The 13,465-nt window shown below is 39.4% G+C and overlaps 1 protein-coding gene across 1 annotated transcript in view; it reads right to left on the reverse strand.

The window, feature by feature from the left end:
• The window catches only part of Arfip1 (ADP ribosylation factor interacting protein 1), a 24,382-nt gene extending 11,276 nt beyond the window's left edge, over positions 1-13,106 (reverse strand). The window contains exons 1-2 of the mRNA XM_031374219.1: positions 11,570-13,106; positions 7,019-7,193 (exon numbers count right to left, since the gene is read on the reverse strand). Of these exons, the coding sequence (XP_031230079.1) occupies positions 7,019-7,193; positions 11,570-11,598 (204 nt within the window). The 5' untranslated portion in view covers positions 11,599-13,106. The remainder of the gene's footprint in view (positions 1-7,018; positions 7,194-11,569) is intronic.
• Positions 13,107-13,465: the final 359 nt, after the last annotated feature.

Raw genomic sequence — 13,465 nt, forward strand, 5'->3', positions numbered from 1 at the left:
GGGAAGGGAAGGGAAGGGAAGGGAAGGGAAGGGAAAAGGGAAGAAACATGACTGCTCCTAGGTATGGTGGAAGAAAAGGTTTATTATAGATATGTGGGAGAGCAGAGCCAGCAGCAGGAACTTCTGGAAGAGTGCAGAATGTACAGGATCCTGAGCTATGTGAGGAGAGGGGGAGGGGAAGGGAGAGGAACCAGGTACAGCAGCCAGGAGGACCAAAGGAATGAGAATGGGTGACCAAAATGGTTGGATATAAGATACATGGATAAAGGAATGTTCACAGGATCCAAATGTAGGCAGATCACATTTGGACACTGTCCACAGGTCCTTTTGTGCTCAGCATCACACACTAGTTATCTATTGGAGTCAGGAACTTTAACTCACTTTTATTTACAACAAGGAAGATTCTTTTGCCTCTGTTACTTAATCTCACTTCATCTATGTGAGTGAACACACCAAGTACTCATATTCCCATTGTAAAAACACTTGTACAGCTGATCCTTGGCGTGGATACTTTAAGACACTAACAAGCTGACCTTCTTTTTGTTTGATGATAAGAAAAATATCTGAAGAACATGCTTTTAGAGTGCTTGCCCAGCACACCTAAACCCTGGGTTCAATCCCCAGTACCACATAACCCGGGCTGGTGGCACTCAAGAGGTGAAGACAGGAGAATCACCAAAGGATGCATGCCCTCAACAACATGATGAGCTTGAGGTCTCATCTGTGGCTAGTATATGCTAGGTAACCATAAACACATGCCTTAAACTCTGGCACAGTCATTTTAAACTCTGAGGTCTGGACTGAAGCAGGGGCTGCAGACCCTGGCTCCAGATCCCAGCACTAGAGAAAAATCAAACCAATTAAACCAGAGTGTGGCATTCCCCTTGAATGTACACCTGTGTAGTAAGCAAGCCATATATGGTCCTCCAAGTTTTCCAAATCCTCAGTTTCTTAAGTGTTGCACTTCCTCTGCAGTAGCCTGCATGTGGCAATGCCAAGTCAGAGCCACCCAACAGCTGTCCCACAGTGTGTGTGTGTTTACAAGTCAGACATTTTCTAGTTTCCATGCATTCTTTCTTCTGTCCAACCATTTTATTTAGCCCTCTGAATTAAACTTCATAATCCACACATGAAGATAATAATAATGCATTGGAAAAGAAATAATATACTTAATGTTAAGAAATTCTAGAACTAGGGAGAGAGTTCAATGGCAAAGAGTGCCTGCCTAGAATGAATAGCAACAAAGAAATCACTCACAAGAATACTACTATTTTAGGCAAAATACTCTGAGTATAAACAAGTATTGCTATATCAACCTCAGATTCAGAATAACTGATTTATTTACTTACAAGAATAACTGATTTTTACATTTTTTAAAATGTAAATTGTTCTTTTTGCCATTGAACTCTCTATCCAAAATCCAGTCTATCCTTCTCTGACCCCCATTATCTTTTTAAGTCATTAAAATATTAACTAATGAAGCAAACCTGCACTTGATGGTCATAGTTAACTAACAGTGTCTTAAGATAAGAGTAATTTTATCTTTCTTAAAAACAAATAAATCCCTACTTTTTAGATTTATATCCTAGATGATTTTATTGGATGATTTCGAACATTTAACCCTACCCCGAACATATGCATAGCTTTAAAATACCTGTCATTTACCTTCTCTTTCTTAGTGCTGAGTTCTAGCATCCAGGGCCTCAAGCACACTAGACAAGCTCTCTACCATTAGCTACATTCCCAGCCTCAGATTAACCTTAAACCATGTATCTCACATTCTTGGTGGTTCCAGCACACAAGAATTGTTTAAAACAAATGGGCTGCTTGAGCTAATCTGCTTCTTTCTATATCAACAATAAGCACAGAAAGTCAGAGTCCGTGTTTCAAGCCTGTGAGCTAAGCTCGATGGCTGAGCAGTTCCTTCAGTAGATCCCCAATGTGGGAAAGAATGCACACATTGTGGTGAATGCCTGAACCATCACCGAATGTCAGGAAGGCTTAAAGGAGGGCTCAGTATCTATTTTCACAGACTGTACAGAGCACCAAAAATGTTAATTTTCATTCTTTTTACTAAAGTGGCCTATATTTTGCTTTGAGCTTTGAAAGAACAAATGGCAGATAAACAACTGCTTTAGGTCACAAAATACCTCAAACAACATTATTTAAAGGTCTAAAAGGAGAAATGATGGAAGGTGAGCCATTCCAAGAATCTAGTTAACTCAGTCCCTATGAACCCAATGTTATTTAACAAACAACGAAGGGCACATCAGAGAGTAATATGGATTGTGTAAGCTAAAGGCAAGCAATTACATCATGGGGAGGGAAGGCAGAAAACACACTTTAATATAGAATATGAGTTCTTACTAAGGGAGGATAGATAATAAGGTCAAATATGGCTGCCTGTCCCTCAGCATTAGGGGGTGCACACATACAGAAGTGTACAACAGTGCACACTTGCATCAGGAGGAAACACAGGGAAATGAGGAGGCACACGGGAAGAAAAAGAAAGCCTCCTCTCACACCAGGACCTGGTTTGTGTAACTGAGTCTTGGAGAGCTCTCAAACAAGAGAGTGAAAGGCAACACATGGACTCCTCAGGGCCGGAGCCTGTGCCCTCTGTGTCTAACATCAGCACTGTGCTCTGGCCCTTAAATCTGAACAAAGCACTACAGGTCACCTCACAATTTCATTGACCAGAATTTCCTTATGATTGTCAATTTCATTGACAATTTTATGATAAGCAAACCACCTTATATTTTTACTAATGTTTAACCTATGTATAATCTTCTAACCTAGTTATAGATTACATTCTTTGAGCAATGTAACTTCAACGACAACAAAATTGTTAGGACATTCAAGATGTGCCTCTATTTCCTGACAATCCCACACCCAAGCAGTCTTATCTCTCAAGTTTCCCTGCCATCCCAGGCCAAGGTATGTGCTTCTTTTATGTTTGACAATTACACTCAATATCTTGGCTCACTTCAGCCCTGAAATTAATTTTGTTTGTTTGAGATGTTGTCTCGCTCTGTAGCTTGGACTAGCCTCTGAGTATGCGGTGTAGACTGACCTCAATGTATGGATCCTCTTGCTCCTCAAGCCTCAAATGCTGGGACTGCAATCTTTTGTAAATCTTTTCTTCTCCCCTGTGCTGGGGATTGAATCCATGTTAAGCAAGCATTCTACTCAAAGCTCTGGCCCTGGAATTATTTTCTGCAGTGTAATGATTTAAGGACCAGCTTTATCCGAGTGCTGGTCCCTAAGGGCAAGCTTTTCAGCTCCAGGTTTCGTGTCTCTCTGCTGCCACTCATATACCTATCCATCCTAAGGCACAGCAAGGCTATCCTAAGAACATACTATAAATACCTTGTCTTTTAAAACAGAGCAAAGAACCTATCTTATGGCCAGCCTCACTTTTTTTTTTTTAAGCTATAAAAAGGAGCCACAAAAACACTAACAGTAAGACTTAATGGCATTGCCACAGGGCTGACTGCCCCATACTGCCTTGATTTTATGAACTATCTAGCATCGCTGCTATCTGGCCTCTCATTTCAGAAGAGAGTTGACTGGGGATGTAACTCAGTTGCAGAGTGCTTGCCTATTGAGAACTATCACCATGGAAAGCTATAAGCCAGAGAACCAATACAAAACACCCCCAGTCCCATAAAGAACTATAAAGGCAGGTCCTTAAAACTTCAAATTATAAACTACCACATTCATGAACACTGTTCTTAAAGTCAACACACATTGAACAAACAAAAAAACAAACAAAAACTGCATTATATTTTGTTAAAATTCAATTCCTAAATAGATTATTTAAGCTGTGTATAAGAGAGCAATTAACTCAGAAGTAGCTTAATAGAAGAACAAAATTGAACTGAAACCTGTCAAGGAAGCACACTGTAGAAAGACAGTTGCTTTTGTTCTCATTACTATAAATAAAAAGGGTAGAAGCTGTTAAACCATACAATCCCGCAAAGTTCTCTCACAGATCCAAGCCCTTTTGTTTTGTTTTGTTGTTGTTGTTTGAGCCAAGCTTTCTTTGCATAGCTCTGGCTACCCCACAACTCTCTCTACAGAGCAGACTGGCTTGAACCCACAGGTGCCCCTGCTCCTGCTCCGTCAGTGCTGCGGTTAAGGCACGTACCACCTTAGTCTAGTCCATCCTTTATATTTGCTGGCTGGGTGTCCAAATTACAAATAACTTTTTGTTATTGTCAACATGAAAATGTTTTCAGTGCTTACTAAATAATGCTGTAATAAAAGCCATCTGACGGGCATTTAAAATTTAGAAATGACACCCAGGGCAACAGAGGGGGAACCCTAGATGAAATGCCCAACAGTGGGGAGCGGGAACTTGAGGAGTCTACCTCCAGTAGTATTTTTTTGCACCTGTCTCAGTCAGCTGCTTACTGGGCCTCTCGGAGGACAACCATGCTAGGCTCCTATCTGTAAGCACACCATAGCTTCAGTGATAGTGTCAGGTCTAGGAGCCTGTCCTTGAGCTGGATCCCACCTTGGGCCTGTCACAGGACTTCCTTTCCCTCAGGCTCTTCTCCATTTTTGTCCCCACAGTTCTTTTAGACAGGAACAATTCTGGGTCAGAGTTTTTGACTTTAGGATGGCAATCCTACTCCTCTACTTGATGTCCTGTCTTTCTACTGGAGGTGGACTCTACAAGTTTCCTCTCCCCACTGTATACCCTGTTTTTTAAAGACAGGGTCTCTTTACTGAACTTGGAGCTTACTGTTCAGCTATTGGCTGGCCAGTGACACCCCCACCCCACCCCAGTGCTGAGGTTGCAAATCATGCTGGGGACCTGAACTTAGGTCCTTTATACATGCAGATATTTACACCCAATTAATGAACTGAAATTGGGGATCCCATGGTTGAACTAGGGAAAGGCTGGAAGAAGCTGAAGAGGAGGGCAACCCTACAGGAAGACCAGCAGTCTCAACTAATCTGGACCCCTGAGATCTCTCAAACACTGAGCCACCAACCAGGCAGCATACACTAGCTAATATGATGCCCCCAACACATATACAGCAGAGGAATGCCTGGTCTGGCCTCAGTGAGAGAAGATGTGCCTAACCCTGGAGAGATTTGAGGCCCTAGGGAGTTGGAAGGCCTGGTGGGGGGAGGGGGTGGTGTGGACATCCTGTTGGAGACAGGAGGGAGGAGGAATGGGATGAGGAACTAACTGTGGGAGGACAGACCAGGTTGGGGGATAACGACTGGACTGTAAAAAAATAGAAAGGACCTGGCTGGCTGTGAAGTTATCAACATACATATTACTTTAGACCATGACTCTTTTAAGTACTATATCAGTGATAGTGTCAACAAGTATGTAAATATTGATATAATGATATCCATCAAAATACTAAACCATGTAACTGATTAATACATCTGAGACTGAAATGAACGTAATCTGTGGACCTTAGCTAATGAATGCTTTAAAAGGCTGTGCTACTTCTATCTCATTGGGCAATCTCTCTGATCATCTACTTAGCTTTCTTTTTTCTATCACTGTATTGCTTCCAGGTAAGTATTTTCATCACAATCTCTTTAAAAATGGAATAACATTTCTAAACATGGTAGAACTCAAAGAAATATGTTATTCTGCAGATGTTACTGTAGCTATGGGCTTAAAAGAAACAAGAAGATAATGATTTAATATGGCCCTTTGATGTCATGAGGGAGCATATAAATATAGTTTTCTAGAAGTAAATAAAACTAATTGCTACAGCTTAAATCTTTAATATCCCCAAAGGGCATTAAATGTGTAAAAGGCTTGGCTGCCAGCCTATGGCACTACTGGGGATAGTAGAATCTTTAAGTGTGGCCTTAGGCCAGGTACAGGGACACACCCGCTTAGCTAAAAACTCAAGAACAGAGCTAATCATGAATACAAGGCCAGCCTTTTCTGTCTACTAAAACACTGTCTCAAAAATAAAACTAGCAGCTGAGTGTTGTGTTGTACACAGAGGCAGGCTGATCTCTGTGAATCTGAGGCCAGCCTGATCCACATACCAAGTTTCAGGACAGCCAGGACTACAGTGAGCCCTTGTCTCAAAACAATAAAGCATAATAGAAACTAAACCTACCACAAACAAAGGAAGAAAAACCAAAGCAATGGAGCCTGGTAAGGAGATAGGGTCACCCTGGCTGCCATGGGGTAAGCAGTTTTGTCTGACACATGCTCCTGTTGGGATACACCTTACTCCTGAGACCTCTGCAACTGTAAGCCAAACCAGCCTTTTCATTTTATGAATGGGCTGGCTCAGGTATATGCTTCAGTAACAGACTGACTGCATACACACCAATGTTCAGAGGGCACCTGGAAGCAAGTATGGTTGAAGGCCTGTTGGGTTTCAGAGGATGCAGACAGCATAGGAAGAGGAACTGTTTCCATGAAAGAGCCATTCACAGGACAGAGCAACACCCAGCTGTACTGTGGCTGTTACTGGTTCTCTCATTTACAACTACAACCTTTCACAGAAAACTAAGAAGACATGTCAAACACAGGAATCGATCCTCCACACAAAGGAAAACTCAAGGTGCAGAGGACATAGCTCAGTAGTAGACCACTTACCTACCGAGCATGCCCGGAGCTTGGATTCAGTCCCTAGCACTCCCCTACACACACACCCCAAAAAAAGCACACAATAAAACCAGGACCAGCTTCTGTCTCCTAATGCTGTCATTATGGGCATGGGCCACTAAACTGGATAAAAGCTCCATTGTTTAACCATTTAAAGTACTTGTTTTCCAACATCAATCTGAAGATCAAAGTTGAACACAAGTATTTTTTTACTCACCCAGTTTTTATAATATATGAGAGCATGCATGACTCAGTATGGTTGATGAATCTTGTCACAGAAATTAAGTATCTAAACTCAAACCAATTCCTTCATATGATTGTCATGAAAAAGTTATTAGAAACAAATCATTTCTGTGAATTTAAGTAACTTTAAAAATCCATGAAAAACTATCAGAAAGCAAAGAGTAAATTTACCTTATTTTCCTCAAGAAATTTCAATTTGACAGAAACATCACTGCGCATTTTATCGTATTTTTCCTTATGTATTTGGAACAGATGCTGTGACTGCTCAATTTTTGGCAGAGTGTTTGCATCACGTGGTCCAAGGTTCAGTTCTTCCAAATCAGTGCGATATGCATCATATTCTATTCTGAAAAGAAATCATTGCAATATACATCATATTCAATTCTGAAAAGAAGAGAATAAATAATATGTACCAGAAACCACTAGAACAGTCAAGAGATGGACTGGAAAACAATAGTCTCATATTAATACTCAAAACCCACACACACAGTCTACATTTGATGCTTTTGAAGTCACTTTTCCCTAAAACTAAAGAGTATTAATATACAAAGGGGATGGGGGACCTCAGTGCTACAATGCTTCAGAATGTGTGAGACTCTGGCTTTGTTCTCCAACACTGTAAAATATAAGCATGCACACATGTATGCATGAATAGGGAGGAGCTGCTTCTTAATCTTAACTACTATTTCTTCCCTAAATTTACGATACTGACAAAATCTTCAACATTTAGCAACTTAAAAATTAAAATAACATTTTGATTTTTAAATTAAAAAAAAAAGTCAACCTCAACAGTTGTCAAACCAAGTTCAAAGTAGTTATCAATCCTTAATGTGAACTGGCTAATAATGATAAGACAAAGTTGGTGAGACCAGCCAACTTAGAATGCCTACCAAAGCTGGTGAGAGAAGTCATACTGAGAGTTACCAAAGCACATCCTGCATGCACTTTAAATGTTCTCATCACTGTATTTAAATAATAAATATTATTGTCACTTTTTACCCATCACACTGAAAATACTATTGCTGTAACATGTAATGAATATAGACATTTGCTAATGAGCTACTTTATGTATCTGAAGACTGGGTACTTACTCTTGGAAAGCCCCTGTATATTTTTTAGAATCATCATATTCCAACAGATACTGGTCACATTTCTGACAGGCACATATGACAGTACAATGCTAGATGGATTTTGGTTACAGTAGCATTTAGAATGTGAAAATGACATCTCCTATAGACCCTATGGCCTAGTTCTGTGAGATGCTTTGCCTTAGTAATTTTAAAACTGTTACTCCATCAACCTCACTCCGTGACCTCCCAGCAGCTACACAGCACCTCTGTCATTGCCCTGTGGAAGTAACAGTACTGCTATGGTGAGCAATGACCCAGCTGCCTCAAGTATTCTGTACTCAACTGAAAGAAAGCAAGTGACCTCTAATTTAGTAAAAAAAAAAAAAAGGAAAGTCTATATGCTACAGCCCAAGGTCTTTCTTTATTCAGATATCAACAGGGAAATTCATATCTTCTAGTCCCAAGAATGAAGAATATGTTAAGTAATAAACTATATTGTATACCTAACTTGAAAAGGAATATGTCAGTCCCTCACATTAAACCCTAATTTGTCTGTTACTTATTTTTTGGGGTTTTGAGACTGTCTCTATATAGCGCTAGATGTCTTGGAATTCACTATGAAGCCCAGGCTGGCCTTGAACTCACAGAGATCGGCCAGCTTCTGCTTCCCACATTTTTATTTATTTTTATTTTTTACTTTTCTCAATACAAGGTTTCCCTGTGTAGCTTTGACTGTCCTAAATTCATTCTAAAATCCAGGCTGGCCTCAAAGTCAGATACCTGTTTGTTCTGCCTCCTGGATGCTGGGATTAAAGGCATGTGCCCCTGTGCCTGGCATCCAAGCCCTGCTTATTTTTAACCTGTACTAAATTTAACAAACTGGCTCTTTCTAGGCCGATGAGGACCACTCATTCGCTTACTAAATGGTGATCCAGCCAGCAGTTATCATGCCGGCACCTTCTGTTTTCAAGTGAGCTGAGTTCATCCTCAAGATGCTTGTGAGTACCCAACTCACAACATGCAACAAAATGGCATAATGCTTATTATCATCACAGACAGCGGGAGTGACTGGACATTTAAGAAAGCATTCCTAAGAACAAAAATATGACACAATTAAAATGTGAAGGATAGTAAAAGAGTATTAGGCGATAAAATTGGTAGCATGCTTCCAAAAGAGAAAAGTATGGGCACTAAGTATAGACAGGTGAGAATTAATTCAGTGTATTACAACCCAAAATTAATGCCCAGTAATGGAAGACATTTCAATCAGGACAGCAGGCAGCCCCACAAGAGGCAGGATTTTCCCTGTCCAATTACATTAAAATATTAGTGCAACAGGAGGCCTGTGACTGGACAGGAAAAAGGGAGGCGGAGCTAAGAACTGCAGAGACAGAGAAGAAAGAAAGAAAAAGCCAAGATGGAGGCAGACAGACAGGAAGAAGAACCTGAACCAGTGTGGCTTTAAATAGCCACAGGTAGTTATGATATCATAAAGGTTAGAATAATTGGGATAACTTGTCTAATCTAGATGGGCAGCTTTTATCATTATGTATTGGTTCTGAATTTATTGTATTGGCATCTTGTGAATTGAGAGTTTATTGATATATAAATCTGATTTGTTAATCATAAGCTTCTAGAGTTTTGTTTCTACCATGTTGCTGGGTGTTGTGGTGGTTGACCATGGATGGGGGTGGATGGCTATTGGATGGGGCTGGTGAACCAGCAAAGGGAACCTGGGAGCTCTGGCCCTGCCGGAGACTTGACAGATGGAGAGTTGGCAGGCAGAGAGTAGCCCGGCTGGACTGCAAGGAGGGCCACGCTGGGACAGAGTGTCTAGCAGTAGCGCAGTAAGCATGCAAATCTTTTTAAATATTTCCCGCAACATCCACAATCCCAGATAAACAGTTCAGAGGCAAGCCAACAAGAATAAGCAGTAAAAAGCTGCGATTTGGACTGACTTCATTTGTTTAGGATAGAGAGCTGACCCTCTAGTGATATGGAAGGGAGACTAAGAAAACAGGCCAGCCTCAAGACTAAGGGGAATAAGAAGAACTAGAACAAAGGCAGTAAGGATTTAGACAGGCATAAAGAGCCAACGGGTCAAGACAAACTTAAACTTGCCAAGAAGTTAGTTAAACCCATGGGTTTAGAGGCCAAACTACCTGTCACTTCCTTTCCTGTCTTCAGTTTGCATTGCATTTTTTTGTGTTTCCATTTTTCATCTATGCATAGGAACAATAATTATCACAAAACTTCATACCTGAGTGTAGTATATGATATTGGGTAATAATCAAAACCTTTAGACTGCTAAGTATTTAAAAAGGAAGAGCTAAAAGCAAGCTACAAAAAAAGTAGAAGCAAACTAAAGCTGGTAGGATGTCACAAGCATCCTCCAAACCTCCGCAGCATTTTTTTTTAAACATTTATTTATTATTATATGTAAGTACACTGTAGCTGTCTTCAGACACACCAGAAGAGGGCGTCAGATCGCATTATGGATGACTGTGAGCTGGGATTTAAACTCAGGACCTTCAGAAGAGCATTAAGTGCTCTTAACCACTGAGCCATCTCTCCAGCCCAGCATTTCTTAAAATAGTAGCACTGGCTGAGATACAGGCAAAGTCACAATATTGACCTTGCACTCGTTAGCTTTGACACTCATTTTGTAAATGGCAAAAGCAGAACTTCCCAGCAATGCTTCTCTAAAAAGCACTCAGTGCTACCCAGGGATGGCATTCAGCCTTCCAGGCACAACTTTCACCTCAAGATGGCCAGCCTGAACTTGTTACACTATGGAGAACAGGTGTCCGCATCTGAAAAGGTCACAATTGCCTGCCTTGTTGGTGCTGCTGTGGAGAAACACTGAATGGGCTGTTAGGAGAAGGCCAGGAAGGACTGACTTGTACACAATGCATATGGGGGGAGGGGGGAGGTTAACAGACCACCCAGCATTTGCCTCAATTACCACTCCTAATGCTGGTCAAATGGATGGTCCTTGCCCTAAAAGGCAGTAAATTTGTCAAACAAAAAAGAAACTGCTACTTAAAACTTTGAAGTTTAGACTTTTCTTCAATATTATCCCTAAGAAGCCAATGTCCGAGTATTACTATTAACCAAGCCCTCAAAGAATTGATAAGCAGAAGTCAAGCCCCAAGGTAAACTTAAAGAATATGCTAGTATAAGTTGAATAAAAAAGGATCATTATGGGATGACCTAATTGCCGGTTTGTCAAGCACACAAATGAGGTTGTCTGAAAATTTCCATTAAGTAACTATGCAAAGGTTATGAATAAGCCAATATACTGTATATCCTGAGACTTGATACCACATTATCCTAGTTATTATGGATGTGGTACTTTTTAAAGAATATTTTTAGATATTTAAAGTTGTTATTAGGATACATTTTGCTCACCTAACAAAATCAGAGAGGGATATACATATAAAATATTACATTTAGAAATCTGTATTATAAACCACCAAGATAAAGGGAAATATTTATGTATAAGGTCAAATGTGGAAACATTTAAGGGAAATTTGAACCTAGTACATTATTTATCTTCTCATATTGGACAATAAGTTTCTCTTGTTAGGAAACAAAAAAACCTGTAAATACAAGCCACCTGTAAAACGGCCAACATAACAGCAGTACCCACCTGGCGTTTTCATACTGCTTTACAGTCATTAGTGTATCTTCAATTGTTTTATTCACCAAGGTGTTCACACTAGCAATGAAAAAATTAATGGCCCCAAGAAGAGTCTCTCCATTTTTAGCCAGCAGCTTCTGTGTATCTGCATTATAGCCAAATTCTTCCTAAAACAAAGACGACATCTTAACTGCTCCACTAATCACTGGACATGACTTTGAAATCGTAAACATGTTATCAATGGGAAAATGTGTGGGTTAGAATTCTAGCAACTGAAGTTTTTACTTTTTCTGCTAATCTTTAAAGATGTAAGAATCTAAATCATAGCTAGCTACATAATTACTAAAAGTTTAGTAAACCAAAATTATCATTAGCCCAGACACACAGTTAAATCTAAATAATTTTAAAAGCTAAATTACGTTGTACTATACAGAATATTTTTGTTTCCAGATTTTGTTTCTTTTACACTGTAAGCACAGCTGTATGGGAAAATACAGCAGCTTATTAATCAGAGAACTTTCAGGACCAAATTAGGTAACAATTGGTTAAAACTTTCAGACATAAAATAGATTGCATTCTTTTTTGTGTTTTGATTGAATTTCTTCAAAGTATAAATATTGACAAGACACGTTTCTTTGTAAACTTATGTGGTCCAGGTGCCTTGCAAGATTAGGTCTATCAGGGCACAGAGCTGAGAGGTTCACTCGACACCAGCTTCGGTTCATTCTAATAAACCATGTCTCAGCTCAGTCACCATTTCAGACAACTCCTTCATATGTGGCAAGAACAACCTCTTCATGCTCAGCAGTGCAAGCTTCCCACTCAAAGCAGATTACTCAGGAGCACATCTGACCAAATAAAGTAATCCTATCTTACTGTAAGATGTATCATTCAACTTGAATTCTCCAGTCTGTTATAAAACACTTCAATTTTGGCTATAAAAAAAGTAACAAAGTTAACTAGAAGATGAAAATTTAATATACTGCTATGCTTATAATTACATTTCCAGATGATAAATGATGTAATAATTCAGTAAGTATTAAGAGAGTAAAATTACATTATGCCAAAAACATTTTTCATTTAAGAGAGGTTCATGTACTTTGTGCCCGACTTGGTTTACTGAATTGTGCAGACTTACTACAAATGTAGAAATGTGTTAGAAGAATGTTGTACACTTGTAATCCTAACACTCAGATGGATGAAACAACACAAGTGTTCCAAGGTCAAGCAAATTGGAGCTACAGGGCAAGACTCTGTTTCAATAAACAGGACTCAATCAATGGGGAGGCAATTATTCGTTCTATCATCATTACAGCATCTTTATAATGAAAGGTATAATGGCAGGATGCTTCTGATATTTTCTACAAGCTATTTACTACATATGAAGTATAAGTAAATATTACATTTAAAATATATGGGATAGAACACTTTCTTTAACTTCTAAAAAATTTTAAAATATTATAATTGTACTTATTTTCTCTGACATTCATTAAGAGGTAAAAGCCAACATTTAAAAAAAAAATCACCAAAAAAGAGAAAACCTTTAAAAACTAGATTTATAGCTGGGTGTGATGGCACACACCTTTGATCCCAGCTCTTGGTAGGCAGTGACAGGCAGATCTCTGCAAGTTTGAACCCAGCCTAATCTACAGAGCTAGTTCTAAGACAGCCAGAGTTACACAGAGAAACTTTGTCGATAGATAGATAGATAGATAGATAGAGGATAGATAGAATTAAAAAAGATAAATCAAACCCAAAAACTAGATTTATAAAGCATAACAGTTAACAAAAACAAAGGAGTCCATCTTACTTACTGTATAATAGAGCATGGAATAACACCAATAGGTATGTTAACATGGATGTGGATATGGGACAGGTATGAGCATGGGAGTGGATGAAATGTTG

The sequence above is a fragment of the Mastomys coucha genome, unplaced genomic scaffold, assembly GCF_008632895.1.
Source record: "Mastomys coucha isolate ucsf_1 unplaced genomic scaffold, UCSF_Mcou_1 pScaffold16, whole genome shotgun sequence".
Taxonomy (NCBI): Eukaryota; Metazoa; Chordata; class Mammalia; order Rodentia; family Muridae; genus Mastomys; species Mastomys coucha.